Source organism: Cherax quadricarinatus, chromosome 47, assembly GCF_038502225.1.
Source record: "Cherax quadricarinatus isolate ZL_2023a chromosome 47, ASM3850222v1, whole genome shotgun sequence".
Lineage (NCBI taxonomy): Eukaryota > Metazoa > Arthropoda > Malacostraca > Decapoda > Parastacidae > Cherax > Cherax quadricarinatus.
Genome location: NC_091338.1, coordinates 19412169 through 19433823, shown reverse-complemented (window position 1 = coordinate 19433823; position 21655 = coordinate 19412169). Strand labels below are relative to the sequence as shown.

The 21655-nt window shown below is 38.6% G+C and overlaps 1 protein-coding gene across 2 annotated transcripts in view; it reads right to left on the bottom strand.

Moving 5' to 3' along the window:
- Positions 1 to 2216: 2216 nt before the first annotated feature.
- Positions 2217 to 21655, bottom strand: part of LOC128696502 (progestin and adipoQ receptor family member 4) — a 330923-nt gene continuing 311484 nt past the window's right edge. For both annotated transcript variants that reach the window (XM_070094743.1, XM_070094744.1), the window contains one exon: positions 2217 to 4310. In XM_070094743.1, coding sequence (XP_069950844.1) covers positions 4095 to 4310 — 216 coding nt within the window. In that variant the 3' untranslated portion in view covers positions 2217 to 4094. The remainder of the gene's footprint in view (positions 4311 to 21655) is intronic.

Sequence of the window (21655 nt, the reverse complement as noted above, 5' to 3'; positions counted from 1 at the left end):
AACAAATAAATTGATGAAATGTTTAAAGTTACAAAAAGAATGAAGTTGTATTTAATTAAATTTTTTAGTAAGCAAACCATATATGATAGTTGGATGAGCAAAACTAAAAAATCATTACAATTAAATGATATAATGAATACTGTGTAGAAAAAATACATCAAGCATGACTGAAGGAAGCTAATACACTTCTGCTACTGTGGTACAGTACTAATACCAATGTAATATTCTGGTAGCTGTCTTGACAATCTTTCTTGATATAAGTTACACTTATAGATCAATTTAGTAGTGAAATATTTGATTAAAATATACTGTTTTATACTGCAAATATTCAAAAAGAGCTTTTTGGCATTTTTTTAAGTGGGGAAAAATAATGTAAGATTTTTTTCTGAATTAGTGTTATTATAGTGTAGTACAAGTGACAACAGAATCTTTCAAGCTTAGAGAATTTATGTTGCATATTTAATACCCCCTTAAATACTGAATGAACAAAGGATCCTGTATATTTTATGAATGTTATTTTTCCGTAACAAACACGGCAAGGAAAAGTTAACAAATACACAAAGGATCGGGTCCAAAGAAGTGAAAGATGATGCTATTCAATATTTACTTTATCATTTAATAGAAATGAGACAAGCCTAAAATTACTGAAGTCATTTTCTTAGTTTGTACGTATATATCTATAATAAAGAAAATTAAATGCTCTCATTATAATGTAAATGTTCTACCACATGCACCTCAATTATTATATTCTATATTCCTCTAGCACTGCATGATGAAATTGCTGGTTTATATTTAACTTGAGAGCATTATTTTTTTGTAATTAACAAATTTCATAATTAGCAAAGTGTTCGCCAATAAATCAAAACATAATAGGTTTGCATGCACATAAATATAATCTAAAAGCTTCTTTATGGTTATTTCAAATAAAAGGTCAAGATCTAGGTAATCTAATAAATTAGCACATTTTTGTGCCTGATAATGTGTACAGTTAGCCTAGTAATATTTAATTATGTACAGTACCATAAATAAGTTACAAAATATTTTAAGTGCAGTTTGTTCAGCATAAAACAACTTGCATCACAAAGTATACGAATTCACTGCTTTAGTAAATGACTGATCAGTGAATTCCTGACTTAGTATGAAGAGCAGACGTTGTACATAACAAGATGCATCACTCTGTCAGTATAAGTCAACTTGTGTGTGTTTACCTGGAGAGGGTTCCGGGAGTCAATGCCCCAGCGGCCCGGTGTGTGTGTAATCATCATGACTGGTATGGTTCTTATGTGGGTTAAATTATTTAGGTTAAATAACCTATATAATGTATGAAGGTATGTAGAGAAATTAGGGCAAAGGTGTCATTACTGTTCAGTCCCGGGGTTCTGTATCGGAATATTCACATTCTAAATTTTATAGGCAGATAGTATATTTTTTAAAGTCCTGGTAAAGAAAAAAAATTTAATTAAAGAGTACTGTAAAATAAATTACAGTAATGGTTTCAGCTAGGTTCCAGTTCACCTCATTAATTACATTACAGTATTATGATAATTCTAAATGAACACTTTTATAACAATACAAGTAGTGGAACACTGATAAATACATTTTTTTTGAAGACTACTTTTAATTTGAAGTACTGATTTTACATTTAAAAAATAGTGCTGTTTAATGTTTAAAAGATAAACAAATTAATAACTTGCAAAATACAGTATAGTGAACAATGACAGCAACACCCCAGTGTTAGGCTGGCACATTAGTATACAAATCTTGTAATCTAAGTCATTTTGGGTATATATATACTGTACATAATTAGTAATGTGGAGGGACTATAGTGAGTGATATAGAAGGCAGCCTGGCAAAATTATGTTGAAAGCAGTGTTCACTGTTAACCCCAGCATGAGTATGCTACAGTATCAGGTATACTGTGAATATAGATATTGATCCTGACACCCATTAAGAGGCTGATCACATACCAAACTACAAGTGTTTAAATCTCAAAAAAAAAAAAAAATGAACAAAAGTTCAAAGAAAATTTAACTTTTACTCAGAGTTGATGTAAATTTAAGAGAGCATTCAGTTTGCTTCACTTTTCTCCTAGCATGTGTTTCCTTATATACCCCAACTTTATGAAGTTTATTTGTTTAATACTTAATAACCCATGCAGGTTTAGCAATTTATTTTTAGTTTTACTTTAATAATTTCTATTACAGAACATGTGGGGCTAATACATTTTTGGTTAGCAACTTTAAACAAGATTTCATTTGAATTTTTTTTTTTTTTTTATAAATACTAATCTTTTCCAAGTAAGACCATTGTGTCTCATCTACATAAAGGACATTAGTAGCATCATTAACAACACTGAGACACTTCTGCACCTCAAATTAAGTACCAAATAATGATAATCACTTAGGGAAATTTATTCATGGGGCATAACTATTTTTGCAGGTGGTGTAGCTACACCAGATCCTACCAGCCCAGCCACTTGTATTCACTTACAAGTTAATTAGGTAAATGCAGTTCTTGCTCTAACCTTGTACCTTATAGATTCAAGGTAGCCATACTTATGTGATGCATTAAATTTTGTACTGCAACTAAAAAGGGGAACATTTGTAAACATTATTAATCATTTCATTTTGCTTTGGAATAAGAAATCCCCATTGTACTATGGAAAAGAAGGTAGGATTATTTATAAATTCTGCCTCAAGTCCATTCTATGTGCCTCGCTTGGAATTGGCCTACATTATGACGTTTAAAAAAAAAAAAAAAACAGTACAGGTAGGGCACTGGATTTTTTTTATAGAAAATGTAACCTTATTGTTTATAATAGCAAACAAGCTTACTGTGATGAGCTTTCCACATAGAAGTGACAGTGTACTACAATAAATTTTCCTCTCCTTATTGACTCCTTTTACTGCAGTAGGATATAGATAAGTAGATGTGCATATCTCTGTGTATAACTGCTTTAGAATTTACGTTGATCATTATCCTTGATTTTGTCTCAATGGATTGTGGTTTATTGACCTTCACAGTATACTGCATTATCCTTGAACCTAAACACACTAAGTTTTGAAAGCAATTTTCATTGCAGCAATATTTTATCACTCATTCATATATTTTAAGCTTTACTTGTATCACTGCCACAATTCTTTCCAAAGACATGTCTTTTCTTTTTCTCCTGTAACCTTAAAAATTACTGAAAATTAATGTAATTTTATTCCACCTGCTGCTAGATGGCAGAATGGTATACAGATTACGCACATGAATTGCCGAGTGATGCATCTTCCTACATAACATCTTTGCTAAAAGCATGAGAGACCCAAAAATGCTTTCTAGTTATTCTAGTGAGGTACCTATAATTGTGCAGCAGCAATATATCCAGCCAGGCAATGGTTTTGGCAGCCATACATTTCTTGAACAATATATTAATAAATACATTTCTGATATCTCATGAGCTGCCTGGATAAATTGCTATGCAAATGTACATTTTATGTTGACCTAAGGAATGATTCTTTAAGGGCTAGTGACTATATGGGTTTGTGGATTCTTATGCTAAACACTTTTGGACTAACATAGTTATGACAAAATTGTGAAGCTGTAATTAATGGAAATAATGATATAGTAAGCCACTAACAGTACAAGTGCTCAATTAATATTTAAAAACAAATTATTGTTCTAAACTTCTAATATTCTAAAAAATAAAATCTTAAATATTTTTTCAAATAATAGACTTTCCTAACATAATATAGATGTAGCCTATGCATCTAGGTAAATTGTTACAAACTATAGCCTGCATTATCTAAAAGCCTAGACAATACTTAGGTACCTTTGTCTAACATTGTAACTCAAAATATATAAATTAAATACAGTAGGTAAATTTTCAATAAACAATACAAATACGTATACTGAGTATAACGAAGGACCAATATGTACATTAGAATGTGTTACAGATTATCACCATTTTGTTTAAAATATAAACTAAATGTTAAAATTTTCTGTACTGTCACTGACAACCATTTGTAACAAATCTAAGAAAGTGTTGGCATGAAGGTGTTATGGCAGATGAGTGCAGGTTGATATTTTGATAAAACACCACACAATCTTTACAGAATACTCTGGGCATCAGCAAGTGGACAGGAGGTTTTGCCTGACAACCACACTAAGTCAAGCACAGCTCCTTGGTGAAGGTGGTAAACTGCGTACACCACCACCACATGCATAATGTGGTGAGAGTTAGCTAGTAGATCCAAGCGGCCAGGTACCCATTTTTCAGGTACACGGAGAGCTCCTACAAATCCACCAAGCACTGCCAACAAATCCTGTTGATATAAGGGAATTATATTAGTATAAACTGTATTGCAACTTGCATATATTGAGAAATAAATTCATGATTTTACCTCCACACCTTTCTAAGTGTGTATGTATATGTCGTGCCGAATAGGCAGAACTTGCGATCTTGGCTTAACCCTTTCAGGGTCCGTCCCGTAGATCTACGGCTTTACGTTCAGGGTCCAAACCGTAGATCTACGCCATGAGCTCAGCTCACTCTGATAAACTGTGAGTGGTACATTTGGGCCTAGATATGAGAGAATACATCTATGTGGTATGTGTGCACCACATAAAACAGATCCTGCAGCACACTGTGTATAATGAGAGAAAAAAAATGAAATCATGATTTTTCGATTAAAACAGCAACTTTGCAGTGTTTTTTCGTATGTTTTTTATAGTTGTATTTGCGATTTCTTGGTCTCATTTGATAGAATCGAAGACATATTACAGAAATAGAGATGATTTTGATTAGTTTTAGCATTGGAAATGGCTTGAAACTGAGCTCAAAGTAGCGGAAATGTTAAATTTTTGCCGATATTCAAGAGTAAACAAACGACCTCACACATCTAATACACGTCAGCTGGTGGGTCTAATATACATTCACAAATATGGTGATGATATTTATACAATTATTACAGTATTGCATAAGAGTAAATCTTCTATTTTTTGGTGTGAATAAAAATTCATTATGTGAATAAAAAATCAAAATGGAATTTATTTGTAAAGCCTCAAAACATAACTAATGAACAGAGGAAATGTTAGTTTAGTGCCAGGAATGCCTACATTGTTCATTCTGGACCCTATTTTGAAATTGGAATAATTTGAACTTTGTGTTAAATCGGCCAAATTAACAATTTCCGATCACTTTATTTTGTAGTTGAAACAGTTGACTTGGCGATTTCTTGTGCTCAATCGATAGAATAGAAGTAATACTAGTGAAATAGCTAAGAATTTGGTTGATTGGAATAATGTAATTGGCCTAAAATGGGAGTCAAAGTCGGCAAAATCGCCGATTCGTAAATATCGCTGACACATCAAAATTCGCGAGAGCACAATTTCGTCAATTTTCCACCAAATTTCGTACTTTTTGTTTTATTACTTTCACAGAAAGATTCTCTACGATTTCATAAGAAAAAATAACAAATTTTTTTTTTGAAAATTCTTGGACACTGGTGCGTGACTCCAGATTTGGGCCTTGGACCCTGAAAGGGTTAAATAGCAACGCTCATCTTGCCATATAAGACAAGTAAAAATTTGTGTATGCAATAATTTCGCCAAAATCATTCTGAACCTAACGAAAAAAATATTTTTCACTGTGTTTGTTTAGTATTAAATTATTGTAAACAAATCTAAAATATATTTAGTTGGGTTAGGCTAAAATAAATTGTTCTTGTTATAATAAGGTTAGGTAAGTTTTCTAAGATTCTTTTGGTGCAAAATTAAAAATTTTTACATTAACGAAAAAAATATATCTTTAAACGTATAAGAGAAAATTTTAGAAAGGACTTAATTTTAAATGAGTTCTTGCTAAATGACCAGTTTTACATATTCGGCACGGCATATATATAAATCTTTCTTTCAACACACTGGCCGTATCCCACCGAGGCGGGGTGGCCCAAAAGGAAAAACTAAAGTTTCTCCTTTTACATTTAGTAATATATACAGGAGAAGGGGTTATATATATATATATATATATATACACACACACACACACACACACACACACACAGTGGACCTCGCCTTACGAATGCATCGCGTTACGTTAAATCTGCCATACGAAGCATTTGAACGCAAAAATTTTGCCTCGCCTTACGTGATTCGTCCGGGATGCATCCTACGTGTGGCCTCAGCGCCAGTGTTTACAAGCCAGCCAGTGTGGTCGCATCTACACATGCATTCGGTACATTTCACATTATCCCCGTTACCTCAGAGACAGAAGGTCTCCCTTATGCCATGGCAGTTTCTCATCTCCGCCTCCAAGGGAGACTCCCACGTGTTTCTTATTCCCGTGTTTCAAAACGTCCCCCCACTTCCGGTATCCCATCTTCTACACCCACCTCTGTGGTTACCTCTCTCATAGTCACTCCTGTATCTAACCCTTTTGCTGTCCTCAGCTCAGACGTCCCTACTTCAACGCCTCAGTCTGATCTCGCTTCTTCGTGTTCTCTCTCACAAGCCTCAGTATCGACGAGACCTCGTACGACACCTCCTCCCAATCGTCCCTCTACTTCTCAAAAGTCAAAAAAAGGTCCGTTAACACCTCCTACCCATCTTCCACCTCCTCATTTTACCCTCCCTGTCTCTGTCCCTGGTTCTCCCCCTCTCACTGGCTCAGTTACAAGTGTAGAGGTTCACCCTCCTCCTCATACTGTACCTTCCTCCCCTGTTCCCTCCCAAGTTTCTTCGTCTTCTGCCACCTCCCAGGTTCCTGCCTCTTCTGTCCCCTGCCACGCTTCTCCAGTTCCCTCCACCCTTTCGCCCCCCCCCCTACCTTGGTACAGTCCAATACAGTTCCAATCTTTACTCATCCTCCCCCTACCATTTCCAATATTGTTTCCCATACGACGTCTCTGAATTCCAAAACACTTGAAGCAATCTCTGAATATATTGCAGAGACCAAACCATCAAAGGACACTGATCCACCTTCCGCTCTTTCTCTCTCCTCTGCTCCATCTGCGCAACTCCTTTCTTCACAGCGCACCGTTCCTTCGCTGCTTGAACGTTTTCCACTGCCTCCGCATGTGGACTTTTCTAACCCCTCTAGTCCGTAGGAACCCTTACCTGCGGATTTCAAGTATCTTTATCATTGCCAATCATGGCCTATTTACAGTGGAATATACGCGGCCTCAGGGGTAATCGGGGTGAGCTTCAGATGTTACTCTCCCAGTTTGCCCCTGTTGGTGTTTGCTTACAGGAACCAAAATTACACTCTGCTGTTATTTCTCCCATCTCGGGCTATAATTTATTGTATTCTTCAGATCCTTTTCCTGATGGGACCTTTAATGAAAGTGCCCTTCTTCTACGCACTGATATTCCGTACCATCAGCTATTTGTTCATACTTCGCTGCATTACACAGCAGCCCGTATCCACTTACATAGGTGGTATACGCTCTGTTCTTTATATCTCTCTCCTTCTCGGGCATTATCTATTCCGGATATTGCCTTTCTTGTTTCGTCATTACCACCACCGATTCTGTTACTTGGTGATTTTAATGCCCACCATTTCCTCTGGGGGGGGGGGGGGTCTCACTGTGATTCCTGTGGAATTCAGTTAGAGGCTTTTCTTGCCACCCACCCCCTCCATGTTTTAAATACAGGTACTCACACCCATTTTGATCCTCGGACTCATACTCTCTCTTGCATCGATCTCTCAGTCTGCTCTTCCTCCGCCGCATTAGACTTCACTTGGTCTGTTCTCCCGGACTTACATGACAGTGATCATTTCCCAATCATTCTTACTTCCCCTTCATATTCGCCACCTCTTCGCACCCCACGCTGGCAATTTAATCGGGCAAATTGGAACCTTTACTCACACCTAACTGTTTTTAAAGAGGTTCCTTCTTCGTCCTCCATCGATGAGCTTTTACACCTCTTCTCGTCCTCCGTTTTCACCGCAGCTTCTCATTCTATACCCCAAACTTCGGGCAGGCATTCTCAGAAATGCGTGCCTTGGTGGTCTCCTGCTTGTGCTCGTGCAGTACGTTTGAAACGCGCTGCATGGGGCAGGTACCGGTACAATAGAACCACAGAGAGACTCCTTGATTTTAAACAGAAGCGTGCGATCGCTCGCCGTGTCATCCGTGATGCTAAACGCACTTGCTGGCGAGATTATGTCTCCACCATCACCTCTGCTTCCTCTATGAGTGCAGTCTGGAAAAAAGTACGAAAACTGAGTGGTAAATATTCTCCTGACCCGGCTCCTGTTCTGCGGGTTGCCGGTGTTGATATAGCAAACCCACTAGATGTTGCCAATGAAATTGGCAATCATCTGGTCCGTATTTCTCAGGGACTCCATCTATGCCCCTCATTTCTTTCCTCAAAGTCTGCCAGAGAGTTAGCACCCTTGGACTTTTCTTCTCTCAGAGAAGAACAGTATAATGTGCCTTTTACACTTCAAGAACTGGAGGCAACACTCAGCTTGTCGATCATCGGCAGCTGGGCCCGACGACATTCATATTCGTATGCTACAACATTTACATCAGTCAGCCCTTGCAGTCCTATTACGCCTTTACAATCTTATTTGGTCACAAGGAGTTCTTCCACAGCTGTGGAAATCCGCCATTGTTCTCCCTTTCCGCAAACCAGGCACTACGGGACATGAAACCTCCCACTATCGTCCCATTGCTCTTACCAGTGCAGTTTGCAAAGTAATGGAATGCCTAGTAAATAGACGTTTAGTGTGGTATTTAGACATGCACAACAGTCTCTCCATTCGTCAATATGGCTTTCGTAAGGGACGTTCTACCATAGACCCCTTACTACGCTTGGATACGTATGTTCGTAATGCCTTTGCGAATAACCACTCAGTTATTGCCATATTTTTTGACCTTGAGAAGGCATATGACACAACTTGGAGGTATAATATTTTAGCCCAAGCCCACTCCTTAGGCCTTCGAGGCAATCTACCATCCTTCCTTAAGAACTTTTTAACTGACAGGCATTTCCGTGTTCGGGTTAATAATGTGCTCTCCCCGGACTTTATCCAAGCTGAAGGTGTCCCCCAGGGATGTGTTCTGAGCACAACACTTTTTCTCCTTGCTATTAATGATTTGGCCTCTAGTCTTCCATCAAATATTTGGTCATCACTCTATGTTGATGACTTTGCTATTGCCTGTGCAGGCGCTGACTGTCACCTCATTACAGTTTCTCTCCAACATGCAGTCGACCATGTTTCCAATTGGGCCACCACACGTGGGTTTAAATTTTCCAGCACTAAAACCCACCAAATTACTTTCACTAGATGCTCTGTCATCTCCGATCATCCTTTGTACCTCTATGGCTCCCGTATCCCTGAACGTGATACAGTCAAGTTTCTGGGCCTCCTCTTTGATCGTAGGTTATCCTGGAAACCTCACATTACCTCTCTGAAGGCAACTTGTCACAGCCGGCTGAACCTTCTTAAAACCCTTGCTCATCTTTCATGGGGAGCTGATCGTCGAACCCTCCTTCGCCTACATTCCACCCTTATTTTATCGAAACTTGATTATGGTAACCAGATCTATTCAGCGGCATCTCCTGCTACTCTCTCTAGCCTTAACCCCTTTCATCACCAAGGATTACGTTTATGCCTTGGTGCTTTTCGCTCTTCCCCTGTCGAGAGCCTCTATGCAGAAGCGAATGTTCCATCCTTATCCGATCGCCGTGATGCCCATTGCCTGCGCTACTATGTACGCTCTCATGATCTCCACAATCCTTCCATTTATAGAATGGTCACTGATATTAGTAGACATTCTTTATTTGTTCGCCGCCCCTGTTTACTCCGTCCCTTTTCTCTTCGCCTTCATTCGCTCTTGTCTTCTCTTCAACTACCACCTTTCTATGTACATGTAGCATCTCACTTTTCCCTACCCCCCTGGGAAGTTCCAGCTGTTCGAGTCTGTTCTTTCTCCCTCCCTTGCTCGAAAGCCCAACTGTCTACGGTCGCTTCCCGCTCTCTTTTTCTTGAGCACTTTCACTCTCATTCTCATGCCATTGCTGTGTACACAGATGGCTCTAAGTCTTCTGACGGCGTAGGATTCGCAGCAGTGTTTCTGGACAGTGTTGTACAAGGGCATTTACTATCTTCGGCTAGTATTTTTACTGCTGAATTATATGCCATCCTTACAGCACTTATCCGTATTGCGTCTATGCCTGTGTCATCATTTGTGGTTGTCTCAGACTCCCTTAGTGCTTTGTAGGCTATACAAAAATTTGATACACCTCACCCCTTAGTCCTCCGTATCCAACTTTGGCTACGCCGCATCTTTACCAAGCATAAAGATATTGTTTTTTGTTGGGTCCCTGGTCATGTTGACGTACAGGGCAATGAACAGGCAGACACTGCTGCGCGGTCAGCAGTACATGACCTACCGGTTTCTTATAGAGGTATTCCATTTACGGACTATTTTGCTGCAATATCTTCCCACCTTCACACCCGTTGGCAACAACGTTGGTCTACTATGCTCGGCAACAAACTTCAAACTATTAAACCAAGTATAGGTTACTGGCCGTCTTCTTATCACCAGTGTCGAGGTTGGGAGACTACTCTCTCCCGTCTTCGCATTGGCCATACTCGTCTTACTCATGGATATCTCATGGAGAGGCGTCTTGCTCCTCTCTGTGAGAATTGCCAAGCTCCATTATCAGTCAGCCACATTCTGTTGGACTGCCCACTTTATCAACGAGCACGCAGAATTTACCTCTGTCGTCGTCTTCGCTCCGCTGCTCTCTCTTTACCTTCCCTTCTCGCTGATGGACCCACCTTTCATCCGGACTCTCTCATTGACTTTTTGACAACAACTGAGTTACTTCACAAATTCTGATACCTTCAGCCCTTTCTACTTCAATCTCTTGCTACCCTTTACCCCCGTACTATCCCCTGCCCCGCTGTTTTCTGTAACTTGCTGATCATCCCTCCTCCCTTCTGCCATCCAATACCCTCGCTTCCTTCCCTACCCTGCAGCGCTGTATAGCCCTTGTGGCTTAGCGCTTCTTTTTGATTATAATAATAATTCACATTATCCCAGTGTTTTTAGTGCTTGTAACTGCAAAATAAGTCACCATGGACCCCAAGAAAGCTTCTAGTGCCATCCCTGTGGTAAAAAGGGTGAGAATTAGTATGGAATTGAAAAAAGAGATTAAGGAAATGTGTGCAAAGTGGGTTAAACTGCAAACCTTTACGGATGAAAATCACCCTGACACAGCTACTGCAAGCCATGTTGGCAACCTGTACAATGACAAAGTTATGGCCCATTTTAGGAAAGTCTTAACCCTTTCAGGGTCCCCAGGCCCTCTCTGAGACTCGTTCTCAGGTTCCCCAAATTTAAAAAAAAAAAAAAAATATTTCTTCTTATGAAAAGATAGAGAATCTTTTCCCGATCATAATGACACCAAAAGTATGAAATTTGATGGAAAATTTACGGAATTATGCTCTCGCGAATTTAGCAGTCTCAACGATGTTTACGCATCAGCGATTTTGCCCACTTTGAGCCCTATTTTCGGCCAATTCCAGTGTACTAGTTGACAAAAATCATAACTATTTCGCTAGAACTCCATTTTTTATATCGAATGAGTACAAGAACCCACCCATTTACAGATTTCAACTATCCAATAAAGTGGTCAGAATTTGCCAATTTCACACAAATTTCAAAAGATGCCAATTTCCAAATAGGGTCCAGAATAAACAAGAAAGACATTCCTGGCACTAAAATAAGTTCTCTGTTTGTTAGTCACATCCCCAGGCCCCTCTTATATTTCTTTGGCTTTCCGCTTTGAATTTTTATTCACCCAAAAAATAGAAGATTTATTGTTATGCAGACTACTGCATTAGTGTAGAAATGGTATAAATAATATCAGCGCACTTGTGAAAGAATATTAGACTCGCCAGTTGATGTGTATTGGACGCTTGGCATGATTTGTTTACTTTTGAACTTTGGTAAAAATCAAACATTTCTGCTACTTTGAGCTCAATTTCAAGATACTTTTCATTGTAAAACCAGTCAAAATCATCTCAATTTCTGTAATATGTCTTTCCATTCTATAAAATGAGACCAGGAAAACTAGAATACAACAATAAATACCACGAAAATACAGTGCAAAGTCGCTGTTTTAATCCAAAAACACGGAAAGTTTTTTTTTTCTCATTACGCACTGTGTGCTGCAGGATTTTTTTTTATACTGTGCACACTGACCACATAGACCCATTCTTTCATATGTAGGCCTACCAGCTTTCTCTCACTAGATTTGAGGGCGGTAGAATTTAGGCGTACTAGTACGTTAAAAACCCTGGGGCGTAAACCGTACTAGTACGACCGAAACCCTGAAAGGGTTAAAGGAACGGGAGGTACAGAGCTCTATGGACTCTGTTGTGCGAAAGAGGTCCGGTGACTCTCAAGCTGGTCCTAGTGGGATTAAAAGAAGACGGGAAGTAACCCCGGAAAAGGACTTGCTACCTCAAGTTCTAATGGAAGGGATTCCCCTTCTAAACAATAACTTCCACACTCTCCCCTTCTCCCATCCCATCAATCATCACCAGATCTTCAATAAAGGTAAGTGTCATGTATTCTATTCTTAGTAGAGTAGTAATTGTGCATGTTTTCTTCAGTTTGTGTGTATTAAAATTAATATTTCATGTGGTAAAAAAAAAAATTTTTTCATACTTTGGTGGTGTCAGGAACGGATTAATTTGATTTCCATTATTTCTTATGAGGAAAATTAATTTGTCTAATGATAATTTTAGCTTACGATGAGCTCTCAGGAACAGATTAATATCGTAAGGGGGAGGTTCCACTGTATATATATACAGGTCCGCCATCACAAATCCGGCAATCAGTTATTCGGTTCCTTCAGTTATTTGGCACTAATTCTGGCTAGCATAATTTCAAATTTCCAGGGTTGCCACACCAACCTGCTGGTACTGTTTGGTGGCGCTACTTGCTGCATAAAGTCATTCCAATTTCTTTTTCTCCATTTGTTTTAACCTGCTTACTTTTAGCCCTGGCCATGGTTCCAATGAATAAAAGAAATGCTTCTCATTATGTAAAGCACCTACACAGTACATTGTCCATTAAAGATAAGGTGGCTTTGAAGCCACTGTCGGTTGCCATGAACTGTCTCATGACGCAGGAGAATATGCTTTATTATTACGCTAATATCAACACTACAGCTTATTTGCCTATCACAATTGATCTAATATGACATAAGAAACAATATAAAACATGTTAAATACTCCAGAATGAATAATATTTGGCATAACACAGAGCAGTTCGACAGAGTTATGAAGAGGATATGGTAAACAAATACCATTCTCCTATCCTTATCTTGGGGGCTTATATTAGAGAAAACGGAGTATAGCACAGGGCTAGCTATGATATACACTCGTACTCCACCATAAACATGAAACAAAAAAGTTATTTTCTCTCTATAGATTATAACACATAGCAGCATATGTGTAGATAACCTAGGATAGCCCCAAAAAAGTCAACGTGGTTTATTTTTAGTACCTGGCTTGGGTTAGCCATATATGATTTATGGTAAATATTCGATTCCCAGCCAGGGTAGAAAATTAGGCGTGTTTCTTTACACCTGTTGTCTATGTTTACCCATCAGTAAATGGGTACCTGGTTGTTAGTCGACTAGTGTGGGTGTTATCCTGGGACACTGACCTAATTTTCTTGAAATACTCAACATAACAAGTGCCTTTCTATACAGTAGTATGTCACTGATGTCAGCTAGGCCTGTATACCTTGTACATGTACATGTAGTAAATAAAGATATTATTATTTTCTCAGCTGTTTGTTGGGTTATCTTATTCAAACTTGGGCAATGTATGATGGAAAGATACTTCTTCACGTACACCAAAAATGAGAGAAATCAGACCATAAATAGCAGAGTTCACTTCTCAGCCATTAGGGGCCGCTTAGCTGTATATTTTTGTATGGTTATGGTTATATTCTCATTTTTTTTGGTCTCATTTGATAGAATGAAAGATATATTACAGAAACAGATATGATTTTGATTGCTTTCATGATGATAAGTACCTTGAAATTGCGCTCACAGTAGCGAAAATGTTCTATTCTTTAGCGAAGCTCAAGAGTAAACAAATGACGTCACCGTCCAATAGCTGTCCGCCTGCCAGTCTAAATTCCAGTACGGGGTCAAGAATGGATTGACATTATTTATACAATTATTACAATAATGCAATAGTCTGCATAACAGTAAATCTTCTATTTTTTTTTTTTAATAAAAATTCCAAATGGTAAGCAAGAGTAATATAAGAGGGGCCTGTAGCCGTGACTAATGAACAGAAAAAATGTTATTTTAGTGCCAGGAATGTCTGGACCCTATTTTGAAATTGGCATCTGTTGAAATTTGTGTGAAATTGGCCAAACTGCCAATTTCTGACCACTTTATTGGGTAGTTGAAATAAGTGAATGGGCGGTTTCTTGTACTCAGTTGACAGACTAGAAGTAAATAAGTTTATTCAGGTATACACAAATACAGTTACATAGATTATCATACATAGCAGTGTATATATAGAGAACCTAGGATAACCCAGAAAAGTCAGACAAAGTGACTTATTTCCAGTACCTGGCTTGGGCTTGCCATATATGATTTTTGGTAAATATTTTTTTTTCTCGGTTGTTTGTTGGGCTATCTCATTGAAACTTGGGCAATGTATGATGGAAAGATGCTTCTTAATGTACAACAAAAATAAAAAAAGACGGACGATAAGGGAGTTAACTTCTCAGCCATTAGCCGCCTCTTTGAAGTATATTTTCGTATGGTTGTTATGGTTGTATTCTCACTTTTTGGACTCGTTTGATAGAATGGAAGATATATTACAGAAATAGACATGATTTTGATTGCTTTCATAATGAGAAGTACCTTGAAATTGAGCTCAAAGTACCGGAAATGTTCGATTTTTGCCGATGTTCAATGAACTGTGTAAGTTGGTTAATTTTATTAAGTTTATTCTAACCTAACCACTCTGTAATTCAGCAAACTCAGTAATCCGGCACACTACAGGTCCCAATGATGCCGGACCTGTGACCTGTGTGTGTGTGTGTGTGTGTGTGTGTGTGTGTGTGTGTGTGTGTGTGTGTGTGTGTGTGTGTGTGTGTGTGTGTGTGTGTGTGTGTGTGTGTGTATTTATTTATTTATTATCACACTGGCCGATTCTCACCAAGGCAGGGTGGCCCGAAAAAGAAAAACTTTCACCATCATTCACTCCATCGCTGTCTTGCCAGAAGGGTGCTTTACACTACAGTTTTTAAACTGCAACATTAGCACCCCTCCTTCAGAGTGCAGGCACTGTACTTCCCATCTCCAGGACTCAAGTCCGGCCTGCCGGTTTCCCTGAATCCCTTCATAAATGTTACTTTGCTCACACTCCAACAGCACGTCAAGTATTAAAAACCATTTGTCTCCATTCACTCCTATCAAACACGCTCACGCATGCCTGCTGGAAGTCCAAGCCCCTCGCACACAAAACCTCCTTTACCCCCTCCCTCCAACCCTTCCTAGGCCGACCCCTACCCCGCCTTCCTTCCACTACAGACTGATACACTCTTGAAGTCATTCTGTTTCGCTCCATTCTCTCTACATGTCCGAACCACCTCAACAACCCTTCCTCAGCCCTCTGGACAACAGTTTTGGTAATCCCGCACCTCCTCCTAACTTCCAAACTACGAATTCTCTGCATTATATTCACACCACACATTGCCCTCAGACATGACATCTCCACTGCCTCCAGCCTTCTCCTCGCTGCAACATTCATCACTCACGCTTCACACCCATATAAGAGCGTTGGTAAAACTATACTCTCATACATTCCCCTCTTTGCCTCCAAGGACAAAGTTCTTTGTCTCCACAGACTCCTAAGTGCACCACTCACTCTTTTTCCCTCATCAATTCTATGATTCACCTCATCTTTCATAGACCCATCCGCTGACACGTCCACTCCCAAATATCTGAATACATTCACCTCCTCCTCCATACTCTCTCCCTCCAATCTGATATTCAATCTTTCATCACCTAATCTTTTTGTTATCCTCATAACCTTACTCTTTCCTGTATTCACCTTTAATTTTCTTCTTTTGCACACCCTACCAAATTCATCCACCAATCTCTGCAGCTTCTCTTCAGAATCTCCCAAGAGCACAGTGTCATCAGCAAAGAGCAGCTGTGACAACTCCCACTTTGTGTGTGATTCTTTATCTTTTAACTCCACGCCTCTTGGCAAGACCCTTGCATTTACTTCTCTTACAACCCCATCTATAAATATATTAAACAACCACGGTGACATCACACATCCTTGTCTAAGGCCTACTTTTACGGGGAAAAAATTTCCCTCTTTCCTACATACTCTAACTTGAGCCTCACTATCCTCGTAAAAACTCTTCACTGCTTTCAGTAACCTACCTCCTACACCATACACTTGCAACATCTGCCACATTGCCCCCCTATCCACCCTGTCATACGCCTTTTCCAAATCCATAAATGCCACAAAGACCTCTTTAGCCTTATCTAAATACTGTTCACTTATATGTTTCACTGTAAACACCTGGTCCACACACCCCCTACCTTTCCTAAAGCCTCCTTGTTCATCTGCTATCCTATTCTCCGTCTTACTCTTAATTCTTTCAATTATAACTCTACCATACACTTTACCAGGTACACTCAACAGACTTATCCCCCTATAATTTTTGCACTCTCTTTTATCCCCTTTGCCTTTATACAAAGGAACTATGCATGCTCTCTGCCAATCCCTAGGTACCTTACCCTCTTCCATACATTTATTAAATAATTGCACCAACCACTCCAAAACTATATCCCCACCTGCTTTTAACATTTCTATCTTTATCCCATCAATCCCGGCTGCCTTACCCCCTTTCATTTTACCTACTGCCTCACGAACTTCCCCCACACTCACAACTGGCTCTTCCTCACTCCTACAAGATGTTATTCCTCCTTGCCCTATACACGAAATCACAGCTTCCCTATCTTCATCAACATTTAACAATTCCTCAAAATATTCCCTCCATCTTCCCAATACCTCTAACTCTCCATTTAATAACTCTCCTCTCCTATTTTTAACTGACAAATCCATTTGTTCTCTAGGCTTTCTTAACTTGTTAATCTCACTCCAAAACTTTTTCTTATTTTCAACAAAATTTGTTGATAACATCTCACCCACTCTCTCATTTGCTCTCTTTTTACATTGCTTCACCACTCTCTTAACCTCTCTCTTTTTCTCCATATACTCTTCCCTCCTTGCATCACTTCTACTTTGTAAAAACTTCTCATATGCTAACTTTTTCTCCCTTACTACTCTCTTTACATCATCATTCCACCAATCGCTCCTCTTCCCTCCTGCACCCACTTTCCTGTAACCACAAACTTCTGCTGAACACTCTAACACTACATTTTTAAACCTACCCCATACCTCTTCGACCCCATTGCCTATGCTCTCATTAGCCCATCTATCCTCCAATAGCTGTTTATATCTTACCCTAACTGCCTCCTCTTTTAGTTTATAAACCTTCACCTCTCTCTTCCCTGATGCTTCTATTCTCCTTGTATCCCATCTACCTTTTACTCTCAGTGTAGCTACAACTAGAAAGTGATCTGATATATCTGTGGCCCCTCTATAAACATGTACATCCTGAAGTCTACTCAACAGTCTTTTATCTACCAATACATAATCCAACAAACTGTGTGTGTATATATATATATATATATATATATATATATATATATATATATATATATATATATATATATATATATATATATATATATATTATTTATTTTTTTTTATTATCACACTGACCGATTCCCACCAAGGCAGGGTGGCCCGAAAAAGAAAAACTTTCACCATCATTCACTCCATCACTGTCTTGCCAGAAGGGTGTTTACACTACAGTTTTTAAACTGCAACATTAACACCCCTCCTTCAGAGTGCAGGCACTGTACTTCCCATATATATATATATAATTTTTTCTTTTTTTTTAATAACTGCGGCAGGTCAGGACTCAACCCTACGAACCTTGTACTGCCTCCAGAGACAGCACAATGCACACATCACCTTACCACTGATCCTAGGATCAGTGGCATAGTGGTAAGGTGATGCATGCATAGTGCTGACTCTGGAGGCAGTACAAGGTTCGTAGGGTCGAGTCCTGGCCTGCCGCAGTTAAAACAAAAATTATATATATATATATATATACACACACACACACACACACCTACCATCCGACTTACGACCTGCTCGACATACGACGACTCGACTTATGACCGTGTTTTTTATGCCAAATTTCTGGGAAATAAACAAGTGTTTGTGTTTTACAGTGTTTATCCTAAACCTTACAGTATAAAATACAGTACTAACAGCATAAAAAGTAAAGTAAAACATAAAATACCAAAAGAAAACAATAAAATAAAGCCATTACAAAAATGTTATGTTGATATTCAGTAGTAAAGTTCGACTTACGACCGGTTTCTCGGAACCGAACTCGGTCATAAGTTGGATGGTAGGTGTATATACAGTGGACCCCCGCCTTGCGATATTAATCTGTTCCTGAGAGCTCATCGTATGCCGAAATTATCATAAGGCGAATTAATTTTCCCCATGAGAAATAATGGAAATCAAATTAATCCGTGCAAGACACCCAAAATTATGAAAAAAAAAAAAAATTACCACATGAAATATTAATTTTAATACACACAAACTGAAGAAGACAGGTACAGTTAATACTCTACTAAGAAGAGAATACATGACACTTACCTTTATTGAAGATCTAGTGATGATTGATGGGATGGGAGGAGGGGAGAGTGTGGAAGTTGTTATTGTTTAGAAGGGGAATCCCCTTCCATTAGGACTTGAGGTATCAAGTCCTTTTCCGGGGTTACTTCCCTTCTTTTAATGCCACTAGGACCAGCTTGAGAGTCACTGGACCTCTGTTGCACAACATATCTGTCCATAGAGCTCTATACCTCTCGTTCCTCTATGATTTGTCTAAAGTGGTTCACAACATTGTCATTGTAATAGTCACCAGCACAGCTTGCAATAGCTGTGTGAGGGTGATTTTCATCCATAAGGGTTTGTACTTCAAGCCACTTTGCACACATTTCCTTAATCACTTTTTTCAATTCTATACTAATTCTCACCCTTTTTACCACAGGTTTGGCACCAGAAGCTTTCTTGGGGTCCATGGTGACTTATTTTGCAGTTACAAGCACTAAAAACACTGGGATAATGTGAAATGTACCGAATGTATGCGTAGATGCAACCGCACTGGCTGGCTTGTAAACACTGGCGCTGAGGCCACACGTGGGACGCGCCCTGGACGAATCACGTAAGGCGAGTTTTTTAGCACGAGGCGAGGCAAAACTTTTGCGTTAAAATGTATTGTATGGTGGATTTAACGTAATGTGATGTCATCGTAAGGCGGGGGTCCACTGTGTGTGTGTATATATATATATATATATATATATATATATATATATATATACACACACACACACACACACACACACACACACGTGTACGTATCATTGCAAAAGCATTATTCACATCCCAAATTGTAATCTGCATATATACTGTACTCTGAAATAAGTATTTTGTGCCCTTTCTGAAACACCTACACTGCTGAACAATATCCCAATACAGTGGTACCTCGGGATACGAACAGCTCAAAACTTGAACAATTATGGAAGTGTATTTATGTAAGTGCTTTTGTAAGTGTATTTTTGGGGGTCTGAAACAGATTAATTTAATTTACATTATTCCTTATGGGAACAAATTCGTTCAGTATCGGCACTCGAGCAGCCTTCTGGAACAAAATATGTTCGTATTCCAAGGTACCACTGTACTTTCACATAAATGTATGTTGTAATCCCTTCTCATCATCAGAAATACTTAATCATATCCCTACCACCCACATATTACACTGATATTATTCAAAATGTAATTTATACATAATCTTCACTTTGTTTCATTTAGAATTATGTTGAATGTTATGATGATATACAGTACTGTACTATACTTGAATGCATAAATACTTGTAGGTATCGTCTTAACCAATTCTGAAAATGAAACTTTTGCCACTATATTCCTGTAAAATCAAATGTTTTGTATACAATGTGTGTGCATACTGTGCATCGCTGCTACGATTCACACTGTAGTTGGCACTGACCCACATGTGCCCATACAAACATGCTATAATGAAAGTGCTGAAAATGTTCTATAATAATACTGTCAAACATACACCATTTGTGACCAAAATGATGCACCATGATATATAACAGTGTATCTAGGTATAAGAAACTAGGTATGCTATAAGGATTAAAGTTGAATTTGCAGCAAAGACTTTTTAAAATTTATTATGTCCAGTATCCACACATTCCACATACTATAGACTCTACTTGCAATGCATTTATTACATGCACAGACTCTTACTCTCTTAACTGGACAACCTTACTCTTTTGTCTAAGCAACTCTTGCTATCCTTGCACTTATATCTGGGTACTCCTTGCTCTCTTTACACTCTCATCCTGGTAACTCTTGCTCTCTCTACTTTATTATCTGAATAACTCTGCCTGTGATACTTTCTAAGATTATGATAACACCAGCATATGACAATGCTGACATATATACAACAAACAGTACCAGAGGGCAGGCTGAATGAACACACTGCTACCTTATATACTGGTCACCTCATCTCGTGTATTGTTCATTTTGTCTTGTTCACTGTGTTTTGCATATTGTTCACCCTGTGTCTCGTGTATTGTTCACCTCATCACAGGTAACCAAAGCAACCATTACTGTCACACAGTTACTATCATAAAATATAAGGCACCAGACTGAGAGACACATCATTGGTGCCATATTGCAACACTCATCCATCCTACTCAACTCTATAAATACTTACAGCCTACACAAAGTGCTACATTGGTACACACTGCCAAAGCAGTATCACAGTGGTAAATTATGCCCACCCATCAGTACCATACAGACATGCTCACTCCATATAAGAAACCATATTGGTACACTTAGCCCACACATGGTACCATGTTGGTACACTCACACTACAATATGTGTAATAGCACAAATAACTACATGTAAAAAATGTACTATTGTACTTGAGAGTAATGTGCATAGTTCATATTGGTACAATATATGGTAATACAAAATTTTATTCACCCTTACCTGCACTTACCTTGGCCTACACTGACTGCCAAGAACCATCAAAATGACTCTTGAAACTCATCAAAAGTATCATCCTTCTTGGAAGCTAGTGTCATTTATCATCCGTCTTGCAGGCTAGTACCATTATCCATCTTGTAAGCTAGTGTCATTTATCATCCCTCCCTTAAGCTGTCATTTATCATCCCTCTCTTAAAGTAGTTTAAGTCTGTACTACTGAAGTACAGTGTACAAAAGGTGGGGGGAAATTAGTACCCAGTGTTGCATTACTGTACTTTATAATTATTATGTAGGGTTACAATAGTGTCTAATTACCTAGCATTGCAATATTAACCTCAATGATGTTTTTGACATTACTTTTAATTAATATTCTTATAGATATAATTTCATTTATGTTGATGCTAGTGGCAAAATATGGTGTTATTTAGT